Source organism: Salmo trutta, chromosome 6 (genome assembly GCF_901001165.1).
Source record: "Salmo trutta chromosome 6, fSalTru1.1, whole genome shotgun sequence".
NCBI lineage: Eukaryota > Metazoa > Chordata > Actinopteri > Salmoniformes > Salmonidae > Salmo > Salmo trutta.
The window spans coordinates 872,854-895,484 of record NC_042962.1 but is presented as its reverse complement, the minus strand read 5'-3'; the positions used below and the strand labels follow the sequence as shown (position 1 = coordinate 895,484).

Genomic DNA, 22,631 nt, shown 5'->3' with positions numbered 1-22,631 from the left:
GAGTTCTATCTAATACACTATATATATATATATATATAAAAAAAGTAATATATAAAAAAGAAGTTGTTTCAACTAAATATGATTAAGTAACTGGTTCCACAGCCTTCTATTTGTCTTTACTCAACTTTGAATTTGAGTTGAATGCTGTGAACCAAGAGGCTGTGAGTTGAATCCTAGGCGGTGACATGTTTAATATTAAGTACTGTATAAATGAACATGTACATAGTAATCGTGTATGCCAACGTGTGTCAAATATGTCCGTTGAAAACATTGTATGTTATTTAAAGCTCTGTGTGTGTAACTAGTTCCACAGCCTTTTGTTAGGTAAGATGCCCAGATAAGAATTTATAGTTGAATGAACATACGAGACAATTTGAGCAAACACATATTTTTTAAGTCAGCAACATTTTTGCTTACATTTTCTCATGTTGGAGCTAAGTTTGGGCCAACTAAAATGTTTTAAGTTCAGGTAACACTTTTGACCGAAAAGTTGAGTAAACTAGTGGAACCAATTACACTGTATTTTCTTCATAAGGAATAATTCACCTTTCTCCAATATATATAAACTGTTTCTCAGATAGTAGCCCATTGAGTAGATAAGACTGGTTTTTCTTAATTAACAGCATTTCAAAAATGTGAGATTTTATAGATTTCGGGCTAGCGTCAGTGATGTCATCAGTGGTGGAAAAAGTACCCAATTTTCATACTTGAGTAAAAGTAAAAATACCTTAATAGAAAATTACTCAAGTAAAAGTGAAAGTCCCCCAGTAAAATACTACTTGAGTAAAAGTCTAAAAGTATTTGGTTTTAAAAAATACTGAAGTATCAAAAGTAAAAGTCCGAATAATAAAATAATTCCTTATATTAAGCAAACCAGACGGCACAAATGTTTTGTTTTTCTAAAATGTATGGATAGCCAGGGGGCACACTCCAACACTCCAACATCATTTACAAACAAAGCATGTGTGTTTAGTGAGTCCGCCAGATCAGAGGCATTAGGGATGACCAGGGATGTTTTCTTGATAAGTGTGTGAATTGGACCATTTTCTGTCCTGCTAAGCATTTAAAATGTAATGAGTAAAAAGTATATTATTTTCTTTAGGAACATAGTGAAGTAAAAGTTGTAAAAAATATAAATAGCAAAGTAAAGAAACCCCCAAAAAACTACTTAAGTATTTTTACTTCAGTACTTTCCACCACTTGAAAAGAGCAGGAACAGGCTTTTGTAGGCTACAATCCAAGGCCCTGTACAGTGGTTTCTGGCCATCAGCAATAGACGAAAAGTCAGATAAATGTCTCTCCACTTTACTTCCTACTTTGGGAATCTCAAGCTGATTGTTCATTTATTCAGGGTCAGATTGACTGTTTCACACCTTTACTCATCCGTCTCTGGAAGTTACACACACACACACACACACACACACACACACACACACACACACACGTCTCTGGTAGTTACATACACACACGCGCACTTTACTACATTCTCCTGTGCACTGCAAAATTGACTGGCTAGTCATTACCTTTCCATTGTGACTGGCTAGTCATTACCTTTCTATTGTGACTGGCTAGTCATTACCTTTCTGTTGTGACTGGCTAGTCATTACCTTTCTATTGTGACTGGCTAGTCATTACCTTTCCATTGTGACTGGCTAGTCATTACCTTTCCATTGTGACTGGCTAGTCATTACCTTTCTATTGTGACTGGCTAGTCATTACCTTTCCATTGTGACTGGCTAGTCATTACCTTTCCATTGTGACTGGCTAGTCATTACCTTTCCAATGTGACTGGCTAGTCATTACCTTTCCATTATGACTGGCTAGTCATTACCTTTCCATTGTGACTGGCTAGTCATTACCTTTCCATTGTGACTGGCTAGTCATTACCTTTCCATTGTGACTGGCTAGTCATTACCTTTCTATTGTGACTGGCTAGTCATTACCTTTCCAATGTGACTGGCTAGTCATTACCTTTCCATTGTGACTGGCTAGTCATTACCTTTCTATTGTGACTGGCTAGTCATTACCTTTCTATTGTGACTGGCTAGTCATTACCTTTCTATTGTGACTGGCTAGTCATTACCTTTCTATTGTGACTGGCTAGTCATTACCTTTCCATTGTGACTGGCTAGTCATTACCTTTCCATTGTGACTGGCTAGTCATTACCTTTCCATTGTGACTGGCTAGTCATTACCTTTCCAATGTGACTGGCTAGTCATTACCTTTCCATTATGACTGGCTAGTCATTACCTTTCCATTGTGACTGGCTAGTCATTACCTTTCCATTGTGACTGGCTAGTCATTACCTTTCTATTGTGACTGGCTAGTCATTACCTTTCCAATGTGACTGGCTAGTCATTACCTTTCCATTGTGACTGGCTAGTCATTACCTTTCCAATGTGACTGGCTAGTCATTACCTTTCCATTGTGACTGGCTAGTCATTACCTTTCCATTGTGACTGGCTAGTCATTACCTTTCCATTGTGACTGGCTAGTCATTACCTTTCCATTGTGACTGGCTAGTCATTACCTTTCCATTATGACTGGCTAGTCATTACCTTTCCATTGTGACTGGCTAGTCATTACCTTTCCATTGTGACTGGCTAGTCATTACCTTTCTATTGTGACTGGCTAGTCATTACCTTTCTATTGTGACTGGCTAGTCATAACCTTCTAAAACACCTTACATAATGGCATAATGTTGCCACACACAAATTACACAAACTGTCACAATTTTAACATTTAACACACAAAAAAGAGTACATCTTAAATATCACTAAGGTTGAAAATAAGATGCAGGATTGATTTTAGAGGCTTTAGAATAATCCCACTAGCAGGTGAGCTCACAGGAGTTGGTTATTGCGATGCCAGATACGTGTTTTAACAGACAGATCAGAAGAACAGTTTGCTTCATCTTCAGTTGGCTAAGAGAATGATGGTTCTATCCAGTTGGTCTGTTCTGTTCTGATGGCTAATATAGTCCATTCACTGTGAGGAGGAGAAGAGGAGAGAGGAGGATAGAGGGAGAGGAGAAGAGAGACAGGGCTCTGCAGGAGACGTCTGAAGAGGAGGGAAAGAGAGAAGGGAGATGAGGATGAGGAGAGAGGGCTATGCAGGAAACCTCTGGTGAGGACAGGAGAGAGACAGGGCTCTGCAGGAAACCTCTGGTGAGGACAGGAGAGAGACAGGGCTCTGCAGGAAACCTCTGGTGAGGACAGGAGAGAGACAGGGCTCTGCAGGAAACCTCTGGTGAGGACAGGAGAGAGACAGGGCTCTGCAGGAGACGTCTGAAGATGGGGGACGGAGAGAGGAGGACGATAGAGGAGGGGTGGAGAGAGAAGGGTGGGGGAGAGGAGGATGAGGAGAGGAGAGAGACAGGGATCTGCAGGAGACGTCTGGCACAATATACCTCTGTTAGGACAGAGGTAAACTTTCAGAGAGAACTCACTGTACACAGAACACCTAAAACCTTTAGTAGAGAACTCATTCCACACAGAACACCGAGAACCTTCTGTCAGACAGAAATCGTTCCACATATAACCTTCTGTAAAGAACTCATTCCACGCAGAACACCTAGAACCTTCTGTCAGACAGAAATCGTTCCACATATAACCTTCTGTAGAGAACTCATTCCACGCAGAACACCTAGAACCTTCTGTGGAGAACTCATTCCACGCAGAACACCTAGAACCTTCTGTCAGACAGAAATCGGTCCACATATAACCTTCTGTAGAGAACTCATTCCACACAGAACACCTAGAACCTTCTGTGGAGAACTCTTTCCACGCAGAACACCTAGAACCTTCTGTCAGACAGAAATCGGTCCACATATAACCTTCTGTAGAGAACTCTTTCCACGCAGAACACCTAGAACCTTCTGTCAGACAGAAATCGTTCCACATATAACCTTCTGTAAAGAACTCATTCCACGCAGAACACCTAGAACCTTCTGTCAGACAGAAATCATTCCACATATAACCTTCTGTAGAGAACTCATTCCACGCAGAACACCTAGAACCTTCTGTGGAGAACTCATTCCACGCAGAACACCTAGAACCTTCTGTCAGACAGAAATCGGTCCACATATAACCTTCTGTAGAGAACTCTTTCCACGCAGAACACCTAGAACCTTCTGTCAGACAGAAATCGTTCCACATATAACCTTCTGTAGAGAACTCATTCCACGCAGAACACCTAGAACCTTCTGTCAGACAGAAATCGTTCCACATATAACCTTCTGTAGAGAACTCATTCCACGCAGAACACCTAGAACCTTCTGTGGAGAACTCATTCCACGCAGAACACCTAGAACCTTCTGTCAGACAGAAATCGGTCCACATATAACCTTCTGTAGAGAACTCTTTCCACGCAGAACACCTAGAACCTTCTGTCAGACAGAAATCGTTCCACATACAACCTTCTGTAGAGAACTCATTCCACGCAGAACACCTAGAACCTTCTGTCAGACAGAAATCGTTCCACATATAACCTTCTGTAGAGAACTCATTCCACACAGAACACCTAGAACCTTCTGTCAGACAGAAATCTTTCCACATATAACCTTCTGTAGAGAACTCATTCCACGCAGAACACCTAGAACCTTCTGTCAGACAGAACTCGTTCCACATATAACCTTCTGTAGAGAACTCATTCCACACAGACCAACTAGGGAGGAGTTTAGGCCCCAGAATTAACCCAGTAAACAGCTAGTTAATATGAGAAGGGGTTATTAATCTCCCCAGTAACTAGTTTGTCTGAGGAGGTGTTAATCTGAGCAATGTTACATTGTGCTACAAGCAGGGCCTTATTAAAGGGTGTGGCTTTGTGGTAAGCAGAATGAAAACAATGAAACGACAGATGTAATATATGTTGTCATTTTACATGTCCCTCTGAACTCTGAACGACCAGGGCAGAAGTGACCTATTCAACACAGTAAAACATTCCCATATTTGTAGGTGTATGTATGTATACTGTATATGTTACAACAAGCCTCTATATGATCCTTCACCTCTTCAGACTGCAGAATCCACATAGAAACCAGGGCCAAGAAAAGATGCGATGTGGTTATATGAAGGAATCCTCCTTCCATCCATGTCTCGCTCCGCTCCTGTAAATCCCCCTCCTCTCATAGATAGTCTGAGTACTTCAGGGGGTCCAGAGGGGGTTGGCTGACTGGATGCTAGCAGTCTGTTAGCAGAGCGTTGTAGAATAGATGGATGCTAGCAGTCTGTTAGCAGAGCGTTGTAGAATAGATGGATGCTAGCAGTCTGTTAGCAGAGTTCTGTAGATGGATGCTAGCAGTCTGTTAGCAGAGTTCTGTAGAGTAGATGGATGCTAGCAGTCTGTTAGCAGAGTGTTGTAGAGTAGATGGATGCTAGCAGTCTGTTAGCAGAGCGTTGTAGAGTAGATGGATGCTAGCGGTCTGTTAGCAGAGTGTTGTAGAGTAGATGGATGCTAGCAGTCTGTTAGCAGAGCGTTGTAGAGTAGATGGATGCTAGCAGTCTGTTAGCAGAGTGTTGTAGAGTAGATGGATGCTAGCAGTCTGTTCGCAGAGCGTTGTAGAGTAGATGGATGCTAGCAGTCTGTTAGCAGAGCGTTGTAGAGTAGATGGATGCTAGCGGTCTGTTAGCAGAGTGTTGTAGAGTAGATGGATGCTAGCAGTCTGTTAGCAGAGCGTTGTAGAGTAGATGGATGCTAGCGGTCTGATCTGTTAGCAGAGCGTTGTAGAGTAGATGGATGCTAGCAGTCTGTTAGCAGAGCGTTGTACCGTAGATGGATGCTAGCAGTCTGTTAGCAGAGTGTTGTACCGTAGATGGATGCTAGCGGTCTGATCTGTTAGCAGAGTGTTGTAGAGTAGATGGATGCTAGCGGTCTGATCTGTTAGCAGAGTGTTGTAGAGTAGATGGATGCTAGCGGTCTGATCTGTTAGCAGAGTGTTGTAGAGTAGATGGATGCTAGCAGTCTGTTAGCAGAGCGTTGTACCGTAGATGGATGCTAGCGGTCTGATCTGTTAGCAGAGCGGAGTGCGTTAGCTAGATGTCGGAGCCCATCCTGCCAAAGAAGAGGGGTGGAGGAGGGGGAGGTGGGGCGCGGGGGTGTGGGGCAGCCCCCCTAGGGAGTGGATCAGAGGGAGGGAGTGGGGCGTGGCATGGTGGTGCATTGCCCCCGGGAGCACCGCCCCTAAAACCACCTGACCAATCGCAGCAGGGTCCGCAGAAACAGTCGGGGAGGGGGGGTCGACGCCCAGCGAGTCGTTGTTGTCGGTTACCACGGGGTTGCTGACCCGGATGCACTTCTCCTTGTGGGCCTTGAGCATGTTGGAGAAACGGAACCTCTGACCACACACCTCGCAGGGGTACGGCTTCTCCCCCGTATGGGTCCGACGGTGGCGCTTCATGTTGGGACGACTGGTGAAACTCTTCCCACAGATCTCACAGATATACGGCTTCTCTCCTAAGAAGGAGGGAAGGAGGGAGAACACACATTATGGACTAGCACAACAAAGACAAAAAAACCCCCACTAGAATTAGATACTAAGTTGAAGCTGACGGAAACACAAGTCAACACAAACACAAATCACAAAAGACAGCTAGCTAGTGCTAACAGTCCGTATCTGGATAATATGTGTGAAATGGTTGATAATGTATGTGATATCAACATAGAGGTATATTTTCTGGTTGACCTAAATATTGACTGGCTTTCATCAAGCTGCCCACTCAAGAAAAATCTTCAAACTGTAACCAGTGCCTGCAACCTGGTTCAGGTTCAATCTTTACTAATTACTAACGCTGAAGAAATCTGCCCTAAAGAACGTGGTGACCCGGGGTTTGGATGTAGCCCTCACTCCGGCTGAGCACACCAAGACAGTCGTGAAGAGGGCACAACAAAACCTATTCCCCCTCAGGAGACTGAAAAGGTTTGACATGGGTCCTCAGATCCTCAAAAGGTTCTACAGCTGCACCATCGAGAGCATCCTGACTGGTTGCATCACTGCCTGGTATGGAAACTGCTCGGCCTCCGACTGCAAGGCACTGCAGAGGGTAGTGCATATGGCCCAGTACATCACCGGGGCCAAACTTTCTGCCATCCAGGACCTCTACACCAGGCGGTGTCAGAGGAACGCCCTAAAAATTGTCAAAGGCCCCAGCCACCCTAGTCATAGACTGTTCTCTCTGCTACTGCACGGCAAGCGGTATCAGAGCGCCAAGTCTAGGTCCAAGAGGCTCTTAAACAGCTTCTACCCCCAAGCCATAAGACTCCTGAACAGCTAATCAAATGGCCACCCAGACTATTTGCATCACTGGGATCGGGACGAGGGCTGGAACGGAAACATCCGTAGGTAATAGGCCTGAAGCAGGGGTAACATTGGCTAGCTCATTCATCTCAAGGGAGAGGCATGAGTCTGGCAAGACAAGCAGATCCACATCCATCGGATGTAGTAGTGATTATAGTAGCCATATCTAGGAAAACCAAACTTCTAAAGGCTGGGCCTAATATAGCAAATACCTTTTTTTATAAAGCCCTTTTTACATCACTAGATGTCACAAAGTGCTTATACAGAAACCCAGCCTAAAACCCCAAACAGCAAAGCAATGCAGATGTAGAAGCACGGTCTTTTATATAGCGTATAACAGGTCATACACTAAGTGTTGTCGTGATTCCTAATTTGAAGATGTAAATAATATTTGCTGGTCTGTGGTGTGTTATGAGGAGCAACCAGACATCATACTTGACACATTTATGAAATTGGTCCTTGAAGTTACTAATAAGCATAAACCCATTAAGAAAATGACCGTAAAAAAAACAAGTTAAATAAGTTAAATCCCCTTGGATTGATGAGAAATTACAACGAGAATGATAGTAAAAAGCTTTGGAGCTCCTTCAATGAAATCTTGGGCAAACAAAGCCAACTCTGCTCCATCATTCACTGAATCAGATGGCTCATTCGTCACAAAATGTGTTTTTTTTTCATTGGCAAGACAAGCAAATTTAGGCATGAAATGCCGACAACTAATTCTAAAACAACACATCCATGCATAACTGACCAAATTATGAAAGACAAGCATTGTAAAGTGAGTGTGGAAGAGATCTATCAGAAATGACAAGCCACCGGGGTCTGACAACTTGGACGATGATAGCAGACTATATTGCCACTCCTATTTGGAGGGAATCAAAAGTCATTCCACTACCCAATAATAGCAAAGCACCCTTGGTGCTGGCTCAAACAGCAGACTAATCACTGTTACCAACAATTAGTAAACCATTTAAAAAAAATCTAATTAACAGATTTTCAGCACTTTAACAATTGACTGATGATTGTCTGGGAAAAATGCATAATAGAAAGATTGTGGGAGCTGTCTTGTTAGACTGCAGCTTTTGACATTATCAGAGATTGACTTCATCACTACTTGTATTTGTGAGAAGTATTGACATGTTGAATGCATGACGCTGTCTGTTTAAACTACTAGCACACAGCTCAGACATCCATGACATGCCACCAGAGGTCTCTTTACGGTCTCCCAGTCCAGAACATACCGGGAGGAAGGGGGGGGTTAAGGTGAGGTCGAGAGATGCTTTCAGAAGATGGGCAGGGACTCTGATGTCCTAACTGCAGGGGTGCCAGGACCGAGAAGACTTTGGACTGGACTGAGCAGGAGCTGCCCTCCGTAGGGGGCTAAGAGGCCAGAGGTGGCAGAACGGAGTGCACATGGTGTAGGGTTTGAGCATAGCCTGAAGGTAGGGAGGGGCAGTTCCTCTTGGTGTGCGGAGGAACGGGGTGACATGAGAGAACTTGGGAAGGTTGAAAACGAGGCGGGCTACTACGTTCTGAATAAGTTACAGGGGTTTGATGACACATGTGGGGAGCCCAGCCAACAGAGAGTTGCAGTGGTCCAGACTGGAGATGATGAGTGCCTGGATTAGGACCTGCGCCGCTTCCTGTGTGAGATAGGGTCGTACTCTATGGATGTTGTAGAGCATTAACCTGCAGGAGTAAGTCGCTGCTTTGATGTTTGCAGAGTCACACCAAGGTCACACCCAGTCCTGAGAGGGTGGAGAGGAGAATCTGATAGAGACTGAGACACCCAGCCCTGAGAGGGTGGAGAGGAGGATCTGATAGAGACTGAGACACCCAGCCCTGAGAGGGTGGAGAGGAGGATCTGATAGAGTCTGAGACACCCAGCCCTGAGAGGAGGATCTGATAGAGCCTGAGACGCCCAGCCCTGAGAGGGTGGAGAGGAGGATCTGATAGAGTCTGAGACGCCCAGCCCTGAGAGGAGGATCTGATAGAGCCTGGGACACCCAGCCCTGAGAGGGTGGAGAGGAGGATCTGATAGAGCCTGAGACACCCAGCCCTGAGAGGGTGGAGAGGAGGATCTGATAGAGACTGAGACACCCAGCCCTGAGAGGAGGATCTGATAGAGTCTGAGACGCCCAGCCCTGAGAGGAGGATCTGATAGAGACACCCAGCCCTGAGAGGAGGATCTGATAGAGCCTGAGACACCCAGCCCTGAGAGGGTGGAGAGGAGGATCTGATAGAGTCTGAGACGCCCAGCCCTGAGAGGAGGATCTGATAGAGTCTGAGACGCCCAGCCCTGAGAGGAGGATCTGATAGAGTCTGAGACGCCCAGCCCTGAGAGGGTGGAGAGGAGGATCTGATAGAGTCTGAGACGCCCAGCCCTGAGAGGGTGAAGAGGAGGATCTGATAGAGACTGAGACACCCAGCCCTGAGAGGAGGATCTGATAGAGACTGAGACACCCAGCCCTGAGAGGAGGATCTGATAGAGTCTGAGACGCCCAGCCCTGAGAGGAGGATCTGATAGAGCCTGAGACGCCCAGCCCTGAGAGGGTGGAGAGGAGGATCTGATAGAGTCTGAGACGCCCAGCCCTGAGAGGAGGATCTGATAGAGCCTGGGACACCCAGCCCTGAGAGGGTGGAGAGGAGGATCTGATAGAGCCTGAGACACCCAGCCCTGAGAGGGTGGAGAGGAGGATCTGATAGAGACTGAGACACCCAGCCCTGAGAGGAGGATCTGATAGAGTCTGAGACGCCCAGCCCTGAGAGGAGGATCTGATAGAGACACCCAGCCCTGAGAGGAGGATCTGATAGAGCCTGAGACACCCAGCCCTGAGAGGGTGGAGAGGAGGATCTGATAGAGTCTGAGACGCCCAGCCCTGAGAGGAGGATCTGATAGAGTCTGAGACGCCCAGCCCTGAGAGGAGGATCTGATAGAGTCTGAGACGCCCAGCCCTGAGAGGGTGGAGAGGAGGATCTGATAGAGTCTGAGACGCCCAGCCCTGAGAGGGTGAAGAGGAGGATCTGATAGAGACTGAGACACCCAGCCCTGAGAGGAGGATCTGATAGAGACTGAGACACCCAGCCCTGAGAGGAGGATCTGATAGAGTCTGAGACACCCAGCCCTGAGAGGGTGGAGAAGAGGATCTGATAGAGACACCCAGCCCTGAGAGGGTGGATCTGATAGAGACTGAGACACCCAGCCCTGAGAGGAGGATCTGATAGAGCCTGAGACACCCAGCCCTGAGAGGGCGGAGAGGAGGATCTGATAGAGACTGAGACACCCAGCCCTGAGAGGGTGGATCTGATAGAGACTGAGACACCCAGCCCTGAGAGGAGGATCTGATAGAGCCTGAGACACCCAGCCCTGAGAGGGTGGAGAGGAGGATCTGATAGAGACTGAGACACCCAGCCCTGAGAGGAGGATCTGATAGAGTCTGAGACACCCAGCCCTGAGAGGAGGATCTGATAGAGTCTGAGACACCCAGCCCTGAGAGGGTGGAGAGGAGGATCTGATAGAGTCTGAGACGCCCAGCCCTGAGAGGGTGGAGAGGAGGATCTGATAGAGACTGAGACACCCAGCCCTGAGAGGAGGATCTGATAGAGTCTGAGACACCCAGCCCTGAGAGGAGGATCTGATAGAGTCTGAGACACCCAGCCCTGAGAGGGTGGAGAGACGCCCAGCCCTGAGAGGGTGGAGAGGAGGATCTGATAGAGCCTGAGACACCCAGCCCTGAGAGGAGGATCTGATAGAGTCTGAGACACCCAGCCCTGAGAGGAGGATCTGATAGAGACTGAGACGCCCAGCCCTGAGAGGGTGGAGAGGAGGATCTGATAGAGACACCCAGCCCTGAGAGGAGGATCTGATAGAGACTGAGACACCCAGCCCTGAGACGAGGATCTGATAGAGCCTGAGACACCCAGCCCTGAGAGGGTGGAGAGGAGGATCTGATGGTTCACGGTGTCAAAGGCAGGGGATAGATCTAGGAGGATGAGAACAAAGGAGAGAGAAAAGAAAGGAGGGATACAGGTCTATAGTTTGACGTTAGATGAGTGGACGCAGCCAGGGAAGAGTTGATGGGGAGAAAAATGGGAGAAGGCCTCCAGAGATGATCTGGAGAACGGAGGCGGAGATGGGGGCGAGCAGGCAGGTTGTCGTATGGCCAGACCTCACTAGTTGCAGGACTTCATCTGGAGAGAGGGGAGAAAGAGGTGGGGTAGAGTAGCTCTGTGTGACTGAGTCCACTGGACCCAATAGGCTAAGTGAATGAGGAGCGGATGTCATCAACCTCACAGCCACGGAGCAGGAGGGGAGGGCCGAGCCGGCCAGGAGGAAAGGAGTAGAGTCAAAGAGGCAAAAAAAAAAAAAATCAGGAGACAGGAGGGAGAAGAACTTATCAGAAGGCAGAGATCATAGGATAGAAGAGGATAGAGTAGTGGGAGAGCGAGCAAAGATTGCGACAGCGCTTGACCATCTGGTTAGGGGCTAAGTGTTGGAGGAAAGGAAACAAAGTAGTAATTTATCAAGTCAGTTAAGAAGAAATTCTTATTAACTATGACGGCCTACTCTGGCCAAACCCGGACCACGCTGGGACAATTGTGCGCCGCCCTATTGGACTCCCAATCACGGCTGGATGTGATACAGCCTGGATTCGAACCAGGGACTGAGATGCAGTGCTTAGACCGCTGCACCACTCGGGAGCCTGGAGGGGTTTAGTTAGATTAGTAGGCCTCTAGTAAAGAGGAGCTCAAGCCTATTGCATTCATATTGCATTCCTTGTGAGTTGGAGGGGACTGGGAAAGGGTGAGGTCAAGAGGAAAGGAGGGGAAAGAGAGAGTTGGAGAGAAATTTAGCGAAGGCAGACATCGGGAGGTTGAAGTCACCAAGTACTAAGAGCGGTGAGCCATCGTCAGGAAATGAGTTCATCGAGGTGTCAAGCTCATTGAGGAACTCTCCAAGGGCACCTGGTTGGCGATAGATGACAATAATGTTAAGCTTGAGTGGACAAGTGACACGATTTAAATCAAATGAGGAGATGGACAAGTAAGCGAGGAAGAAAAGAGAACATCTACACTTTAGGAGAAATGAGTAGCCCGGTGCCATCACCGTGACGACCAGATGGTCTCGGACTAGGAGAGAAAACGTAGTCAGATGGAGAAAGAGCAGCTGGAGTAACAGTGTTCTCTGGGGAGATCCATGTCTCCCCTCAGGGCCAAACAGTCAAGGGACTGAAGGGCAGTTCCCAAAAGGCTTGTGCACCAGGGTTACACTAAACTAGACGAGTTGCAGCCAACGGGTGGGGAGCGTCTGTAAAGCCCACAGGGAGAAGAGCGAACAGGTTTAGAAAACGCACACAGTTGACAAAGCTACAAAAGAGCAAAATGAGATCGTCAGAAAATAACTAGGTAAAATAATCAAGTGAGAGTGGTGTGGAGCCTTCCTCGAAGACGGTCTTAGTTTTGCTGACACGACCACCGCTTACACGGCTTGCGCTGAGAAACCAGGGGAGACTGAAGAACTAACAGTAATTGCTAATTGCCTAGCAGAGGTGGAGAGCACACCTCCTTGTACTAATTACTGATTGACAAGGAGAGGTGAAACCACTACCCCTCCAATACAGCCTCTGATTATCAACAAAACAACACTAACAAATTGCCCTGCTCCTTCATTATGGTTGATGTGTCAACAACTAACTGCAAATGATGATCAGTCAGCAGTTCACACTAAGTAGGCTACTGGGAAACCAGGAAACACTTAAAGTAGATGGCCCTAGCTAGCAAAACACAGTACTAGACCACAACAGATTAAGACAACAAATTGGATTCATCACCAACGTTCCATCTCATTTTTTTCTTCGGCTGCTGAGCGCAAACTTGAACGTTGTGAAAATTCTGTGCAACTTCCAGTGCACTTTTACTGTGAACACTGAGGCTGTACACGCTTTAAGCTATAGTTTCAGACAGTCGTCCACTAGGCTACTGTGGCTATTTGATCACAATGTAAGCCTACCAGAGTGGTCTACCATCAAAAACAATGGAGAAAATGCATCCCATAACATGTGAACATGGAAATAGCTGTTCTATCATTCAGCCTACAGTAACAGCCAATGTGTGGTGTTCAATGTAGGACTACATTCCATGAGACTTTTGAAGAAAAACATGCAGAGCTTCACATTAACCTGTTCATCCACTTGTCCTTTAGACAAGGAGGGGACTGAAAATGTTGTTTGACAAGAAACCACTTTACAAAATAAAATGCATTATTATTCCCATACCATTATTACAGAGAATCAGACAAAGTATGCTACTGTCTATTGGCTACTTAGTTTATACAACTACCAAAAAAATAAAAATTTGGACAAAAAAATAAAACACTGCCCCTTTAAGACAAAAGAAAAAACTCTTTATCCGACTCGCTTTTCAAAGGTGCTTAGAAATGTCCACGTTTTGTGCTCTCGTAGGAAGCAATCACTCCCCCATTGGTGACTACAAATTATCTACAACTGTAAACACGTGGCTACATGCAGCTCTCGCTTGATCTCAAAACAAGTGCATCTACTCATGACCGCTCATGCTGTAAACACAGTCCAGTTCAAAGGGAGAGGCACAGATCCATATATGGTAATGGTCTATTTGCAAAAAGGCCTACTGCAGCTCTGATTGGTTATGCCTCACCGGTCTGTGTAGAGTATAGGCCTGACCTACTGCAGCTCTGATTGGTTATGCCTCACCAGTCTGTGTAGAGTATAGGCCTGACCTACTGCAGCTCTGATTGGTTATGCCTCACCGGTCTGTGTAGAGTATAGGCCTGACCTACTGCAGCTCTGATTGGTTATGCCTCACCGGTCTGTGTAGAGTATGGGCTGAGCCATGCATATCAATGCAATAGAATCCTACTCCGATGCGTTCTGCAAAATATCTTGCATAGTTAGTTTTGTTTCGGGTATGTTGCATTGAAAGCGGCTAATATTGCTTTGATTCAATCACAATTCTCACAGTAAATGGAAACATTGATAGTGTTAAGTAATGGGGAAAACTCTGGAAAGTTAAGTGAAGTTCAATGTGGTGCTTCTCTGAGCGGGCTGATATTTACTCTGAGGGGAGCTGATATTTACTCTGAGGGCAGCTGAGGGGAGCTGATATTTACTCTGAGGGCAGTTGAGGGGAGATGATATTTACTCTGAGGGGAGCTGATATTTACTATGAGTGGAGCTGATATTTACTCTGAGGGCAGCTGAGGGGAGCTGATATTTACTCTGAGTGGAGCTGATATTTACTCTGAGGGCAGTTGACGGGAGCTGATATTTACTCTGAGGGGAGCTGATATTTACTCTGAGTGCAGTTGAGGGACGCTGATAATTACTCTGAGGGGAGCTGATATTTACTCTGAGGGGAGCTGATATTTACTCTGAGGGGAGCTGATATTTACTCTGAGGGAGCTGATATTTACTCTGAGGGCAGTTGAGGGACGCTGTAACTTGACATCTGTGCTGTAACTTGACATTTTCAAAGGCTTCCATTGGCTCTCTAAAGCCGCCAGAAAGTGGAATGGGGTGTCTGCTGTCTCTGGGGGAAGAACAGCAGCAGAGTTTGTAAGTGGTCAGCCTGGGGACAGGGAGACTGAGATGCGCATTCACAAGAATTCTCAATTTTTTTCTTTCAGCCTTTGAATGAATACAACGTTGCCCGGTTGGAATATTATCGCTATTTTGCGAGAAAAATAGCATAAAAATTGATTTTAAACAGCGTTTGAAATGCTTCTAAGTACGGTAATGGAATATTTTGACCTGAACGCACGAACAAAACGGAGCTATTTGAATATAACTATGGATTATTTGGAACCAAAACAACATTTGTTGTTGAAGTAGAAGTACTGGGAGTGCATTCTGACGAAGAACAGCAAAGGTAATCCAATTTTTCTAATAGTAATTCGGAGTTTAGTGAGGGCCAAACTTGGTGGGTGTCAAAATAGCTAGCCGTGATGGCCGAGCTATGTACTCAGAATATTGCAAAATGTGCTTTTGCCGAAAGGCTATTTTACAATCTGACACCGCGATTGCATAAAGGAGTTCTGTATCTATAATTCTTTAAAAAATTGTTATGTATTTTGTCAACGTTTATCATGAGTAATTTAGTAAATTCACCGGAAGTTTTCGGTGGGTATCCTAGTTCTGAACATCACATGCTAATGTAAAAAGCTGTTTTTTTTATATAAATATGAACTTGATTGAACAAAACATGCATGTATTGTATAACATAATGTCCTGGGAGTGTCATCTGATGAAGATCATCAAAGGTTAGTGCTGCATTTAGCTGTGGTTTTGGTTTTTGTGACATATATGCATGCTTTGAAAATGGCTATGTGATTATTTCTGGCAGGGTACTCTCCTGACATAATCTAATGTTTTGATTTCGCTGTAAAGCCTTTTTGAAATCGGAACCACTAGGCTACCTGCCTCCTCTAACCACTAGGCTACCCGCCTCCTCTAACTACTAGGCTACCTGTCTACTCTAACCACTAGGCTACCTGCCTCCTCTAACCACTAGGCTACCTGCCCCTCTAACCACTAGGCTACCTGCCTCCTCTAACCATTAGGCTACCTGCCTCCTCTAACCACTAGGCTACCTGTCTCCTCTAACCACTAGGCTACCTGCCTCCTCTAACCACTAGGCTACCTTTCTCCTCTAACCACAAGGCTACCTGTCTCCTCTAACCACTAGGCTACGTGTCTCCTCTAACCACTAGGCTACCCGCCTCCTCTAACCACTAGGCTACCTGTCTCCTCTAACCACTAGGCTACATGCCTCCTCTAACCACTAGGCTACCTGCCTCCTCTAACCACTAGGCTACCCGCCTCCTCTAACCACTAGGCTACCCGCCTCCTCTAACTACTAGGCTACCCGCCTCCTCTAACCACTAGGCTACCCGCCTCCTCTAACCACTAGGCTACCTGCCTCCTCTAACCACTAGGCTACCTGTCTCCTCTAACCACTAGGCTACCTGCCTCCTCTAACCACTAGGCTACCCGCCTCCTCCTCTAACCACTAGGCTACCTGCCTCCTCTAACCACTAGGCTACCCGCCTCCTCCTCTAACCACTAGGCTACATGTCTACTCTAACCACTAGGCTACCTGCCTCCTCTAACCACTAGGCTACCTGCCCCTCTAACCACTAGGCTACCTGCCTCCTCTAACCACTAGGCTACCTGTCTCCTCTAACCACTAAGCTACCTGCCTCCTCTAACCACTAGGCTACCTGCCTCCTCTAACCACTAGGCTACCTGCTTCCTCTAACCACTAGGCTACCTACCTCCTCTAACCACTAGGCTACCTGCCTCCTCTAACCACTAGGCTACCTGCCTCCTCTAACCACTAGGCTACCTGCCTCCTCTAACCACTAGGCTACCTGCCTCCTCTAACCACTAGGCTACCTGCCTCCTCCTCTAACCACTAGGCTACCTGCCTCCTCTAACCACTAGGCTACCTGCCTCCTCTAACCACTAGGCTACCTGCCTCCTCTAACCACTAGGCTACCTGCTTCCTCTAACCACTAGGCTACCTGCCTCCTCTAACCACTAGGCTACCTGCCTCCTCTAACCACTAGGCTACCTGCCTCCTCTAACCACTAGGCTACCTGCCTCCTCTAACCACTAGGCTACCCGCCTCCTCTAACTACTAGGCTACCTGTCTACTCTAACCACTAGGCTACCTGCCTCCTCTAACCACTAGGCTACCTGCCCCTCTAACCACTAGGCTACCTGCCTCCTCTAACCACTAGGCTACCTGCCTCCTCTAACCACTAGGCTACCTGTCTCCTCTAACCACTAGGCTACCTGCCTCCTCTAACCACTAGGCTACCTTTCTCCTCTAACCACAAGGCTACCTGTCTCCTCTAACCACTAGGCTACGTGTCTCCTCTAACCACTAGGCTACCCGCCTCCTCTAACCACTAGGCTACCTGTCTCCTCTAACCACTAGGCTACATGCCTCCTCTAACCACTAGGCTACCTGCCTCCTCTAACCACTAGGCTACCCGCCTCCTCTAACCACTAGGCTACCCGCCTCCTCTAACTACTAGGCTACCCGCCTCCTCTAACCACTAGGCTACCCGCCTCCTCTAACCACTAGGCTACCTGCCTCCTCTAACCACTAGGCTACCTGTCTCCTCTAACCACTAGGCTACCTGCCTCCTCTAACCACTAGGCTACCCGCCTCCTCCTCTAACCACTAGGCTACCTGCCTCCTCTAACCACTAGGCTACCCGCCTCCTCCTCTAACCACTAGGCTACCTGTCTACTCTAACCACTAGGCTACCTGCCTCCTCTAACCACTAGGCTACCTGCCCCTCTAACCACTAGGCTACCTGCCTCCTCTAACCACTAGGCTACCTGTCTCCTCTAACCACTAAGCTACCTGCCTCCTCTAACCACTAGGCTACCTGCCTCCTCTAACCACTAGGCTACCTGCTTCCTCTAACCACTAGGCTACCTACCTCCTCTAACCACTAGGCTACCTGCCTCCTCTAACCACTAGGCTACCTGCCTCCTCTAACCACTAGGCTACCTGCCTCCTCTAACCACTAGGCTACCTGCCTCCTCTAACCACTAGGCTACCTGCCTCCTCCTCTAACCACTAGGCTACCTGCCTCCTCTAACCACTAGGCTACCTGCCTCCTCTAACCACTAGGCTACCTGCCTCCTCTAACCACTAGGCTACCTGCTTCCTCTAACCACTAGGCTACCTGCCTCCTCTAACCACTAGGCTACCTGCCTCCTCTAACCACTAGGCTACCTGCCTCCTCTAACCACTAGGCTACCTGCCTCCTTAACCACTAGGCTACCTGTCTCCTCTAACCACTAGGCTACCTGTCTCCTCTAACCACTAGGCTACCCGCCACTCTAACCACTAGGCTACCCGCCTCCTCTAACCACTAGGCTACCTGCCTCCTCTAACCACTAGGCTACCTGCCTCTTCTAACCACTAGGCTACCTGTCTCCTCTAACCACTAGGCTACCTGTCTCCTCTAACCACTAGGCTACCTGCCTCCTCTAACCACTAGGCTACCCGCCTCCTCCTCTAACCACTAGGCTACCTGCGTCCTCTAACCACTAGGCTACCCGCCTCCACCTCTAACCACTAGGCTACCTGCCTCCTCTAACCATTAGGCTACCTGCTTCCTCTAACCACTAGGCTACCCGCCTCCTCCTCTAACCACTAGGCTACCTGCCTCCTCTAACCACTAGGCTACCCGCCTCCACCTCTAACCACTAGGCTACCTGCCTCCTCTAACCACTAGGCTACCTGCCACCTCTAACCACTAGGCTACCCGCCTCCTCTAACCACCAGGCTACCCGCCTCCTCTAACCACTAGGCTACCCGCCTCCTCTAACCACTAGGCTACCTGCCTCCTCTAACCACTAGGCTACCTGCCTCCTCTAACCACTAGGCTATCTGTCTCCTCTAACCACTAGGCTACCTGTCTCCTCTAACCACTAGGCTACCTGCCTCCTCTAACCACTAGGCTACCCGCCTCCTCCTCTAACCACTAGGCTACCTGTCTACTCTAACCACTAGGCTACCTGCCTCCTCTAACCACTAGGCTACCTGCCCCTCTAACCACTAGGCTACCTGCCTCCTCTAACCACTAGGCTACCCGCCTCCTCTAACTACTAGGCTACCCGCCTCCTCCTCTAACCACTAGGCTACCTGTCTACTCTAACCACTAGGCTACCTGCCTCCTCTAACCACTAGGCTACCTGCCCCTCTAACCACTAGGCTACCTGCCTCCTCTACCACTAGGCTACCTGCCTCCTCTAACCACTAGGCTACCCTGTCTCCTCTAACCACTAAGCTACCTGCCCTCCTCTAACCACTAGGCTAACCTGCCTCCTCTAACCACTAGGCTACCCGCCCCCCCTCTAACCACTAGGCTTACCCGCCTCCTCTAACCACTAGGCTACCTGCCTCCTCTAACCACTAGGCTACCTGCCTCCTCTAACCACTAGGCTACCTGTCTCCTCTAACCACTAGGGCTACCTGTCTCCTCTACCCACTTAGGCTACCTGCCTCCTCTTCTAACCACTAGGCTACCCGCCTCCCTCCCTCTAACCACTAGGGGCTACCTGGCGTCCTCTAACCATCAGGAGGCTACCCGCCTCCACCTCTAACCACTAGGCTACCCCTGCCTCCTCTAACCCACTTAGGGCACCCTGCCCTCCTCTAACCACCTAGGCTACCCCCTCCCTCCCTCCTAACCACTAGGCTATACCTCCGCCTCCTCTAGCTACCTGTCCTTCCTCTAACCACGTGAGGAACCTAATAAACCTGTCTCCTCTAACCACTAGGCTACCTGTCTCCTCTAACCACTAGGCTACCTGCCTCCTCTAACCACTAGGCTACCCGCCTCCTCCTCTAACCACTAGGCTACCTGTCTACTCTAACCACTAGGCTACCTGACTCCTCTAACCACTAGGCTACCTGCCCCTCTAACCACTAGGCTACCTGCCTCCTCTAACCACTAGGCTACCTGCCTCCTCTAACAACTAGGCTACCTGCCTCCTCTAACCACTAGGCTACCTGCCTCCTCTAAACACTAGGCTACCTGCCTCCTCTAACCACTAGGCTACCTGCCTCCTCTAACCACTAGGCTACCTGCCCCTCTAACCACTAGGCTACCTGCCTCCTCTAACCACTAGGCTACCTGCCTCCTCTAACCACTAGGCTACCTGCCTCCTCTAACCACTAGGCTACCTGCATCCTCTAACCACTAGGCTACCTGCTTCCTCTAACCACTAGGCTACCTGCCACCTCTAACCACTAGGCTACCTGCCTCCTCTAACCACTAGGCTACCTGCCTCCTCTAACCACTAGGCTACCCGCCTCCTCTAACCACTAGGCTACCTGCCTCCTCTAACCACTAGGCTACCTGTCTCCTCTAACCAATAGGCTACCTGCCTCCTCTAACCACTAGGCTACCCGCCTCCTCCTCTAACCACTAGGCTGCCTGCCTCCTCTAACCACTAGGCTACCTGCCTCCTCTAACCACTAGGCTACCAGCCTCCTCCTCTAACCACTAGGCTACCTGCCTCCTCTAACCACTAGGCTACCCGCCTCCTCCTCTAACCACTAGCCTACCTGTCTACTCTAACCACTAGGCTACCTGCCTCCTCTAACCACTAGGCTACCTGCCCCTCTAACCACTAGGCTACCTGCCTCCTCTAACCACTAGGCTACCCGCCTCCTCTAACCACTAGGCTACCTGCCTCCTCTAACCACTAGGCTACCTGCCTCCTCTAACCACTAGGCTACCTGCCTCCTCTAACCACTAGGCTACCTGCCTCCTCTAACCACAAGTCTACCTGCCTCCTCTAACCACTAGGCTACCTGCCTCCTCTAACCACTAGGCTACCTGCCTCTAACCACTAGGCTACCTGCCTCCTCTAACCACTAGGCTACCTGCCTCCTCTAACCACTAGGCTACCTGCCTCTAACCACTAGGCTACCTGCCTCCTCTAACCACTAGATTACCTGCCTCCTCTAACCACTAGGCTACCTGCCTCCTCTAACCACTAGGCTACCTGTCTCCTCTAACCACTAGGCTACCTGCCTCCTCTAACCACTAGGCTACCTGCCTCCTCTAACCACTAGGCTACCCGCCTCCTCTAACCACTACGCTACCCGCCTCCTCCTCTAACCAATAGGCTACCCGCCTCCTCTAACCACTAGGCTACCTGCCTCCTCTAACTACTAGGCTACCTGCCTCCTCTAACCACTAGGCTACCTGCCTCCTCTAACCACTAGGCTACCTGCCTCCTCTATCCACTAGGCTACCTGCCTCCTCTAACCACTAGGCTACCTGCCTCCTCTAACCACTAGGCTACCTGCCTCCTCTAACCACTAGGCTACCTGCCTCCTCTAACCACTAGGCTACCTGCCCCTCTAACCACTAGGCTACCTGCCTCCTCTAACCACTAGGCTACCTGCCTCCTCTAACCACTAGGCTACCTGCCTCCTCTAACTACTAGGCTACCTGCCTCCTCTAACCACTAGGCTACCTGCCTCCTCTAACCACTAGGCTACCTGCCACCTCTAACCACTAGGCTACCTGCCTCCTCTAACCACTAGGCTACCTGCCTCCTCTAACCACTAGGCTACCCGCCTCCTCTAATAACTAGGCTACCTGCCTCCTCTAACCACTAGGCTACCTGTCTCCTCTAACCAATAGGCTACCTGCCTCCTCTAACCACTAGGCTACCCGCCTCCTCCTCTAACCACTAGGCTGCCTGCCTCCTCTAACCACTAGGCTACCTGCCTCCTCTAACCACTAGGCTACCAGCCTCCTCCTCTAACCACTAGGCTACCTGCCTCCTCTAACCACTAGGCTACCCGCCTCCTCCTCTAACCACTAGCCTACCTGTCTACTCTAACCACTAGGCTACCTGCCTCCTCTAACCACTAGGCTACCTGCCTCCTCTAACCACTAGGCTACCTCCTCCTCTAACCACTAGGCTACCTGCCTCCTCTAACCACTAGGCTACCTGCCTCCTCTAACCACTAGTCTACCTGCCTCCTCTAACCACTAGGCTACCTGCCTCCTCTAACCACTAGGCTACCTGCTTCTAACCACTAGGCTACCTGCCTCCTCCTCTAACCACTAGCCTACCTGTCTACTCTAACCACTAGGCTACCTGCCTCCTCTAACCACTAGGCTACCTGCCCCTCTAACCACTAGGCTACCTGCCTCCTCTAACCACTAGGCTACCCGCCTCCTCTAACCACTAGGCTAATTGCCTCCTCCAACCACTAGGCTACCTGCCTCCTCTAACCACTAGGCTACCTGCCTCTAACCACTAGGCTACCTGCCTCTTCTAACCACTAGGCTACATGCCTCCTCTAACCACTAGGCTACCTGCCTCCTCTAACCACTAGTCTACCTGCCTCCTCTAACCACTAGGCTACCTGCCTCCTCTAACCACTAGCCTACCTGCCTCCTCTAACCACTAGGCTACCTGCCTCCTCTAACCACTAGGCTACCTGCCTCTAACCACTAGGCTACCTGCCTCCTCTAACCACTAGATTACCTGCCTCCTCTAACCACTAGGCTACCTGCCTCCTCTAACCACTAGGCTACCTGTCTCCTCTAACCACTAGGCTACCGCCTCCTCTAACCACTAGGCTACCTTCCTCTCTAACCATCGGCTACCCGCCTCCTCTAACCACTACGCTACCCGCCTCCTCCTCTAACCAATAGGCTCCCCCTCCTCTAACCACTAGCTACCTGCCTCCTCTAACTACTAGGCTACCTGCCTCCTCTAACCACTAGGCTACCTGCCTCCT

The 22,631-nt window shown here is 48.8% G+C and overlaps 1 protein-coding gene across 1 annotated transcript in view; it reads right to left on the bottom strand.

Moving 5' to 3' along the window:
• Positions 1 to 4,859: 4,859 nt before the first annotated feature.
• The window catches only part of zbtb47b (zinc finger and BTB domain containing 47b), a 64,837-nt gene continuing 47,065 nt past the window's right edge, over positions 4,860 to 22,631 (bottom strand). Inside the window, exon 2 of the mRNA XM_029755068.1 lies at positions 4,860 to 6,454. Within this exon, the coding sequence (XP_029610928.1) occupies positions 6,030 to 6,454 (425 nt within the window). The 3' untranslated portion in view covers positions 4,860 to 6,029. The remainder of the gene's footprint in view (positions 6,455 to 22,631) is intronic.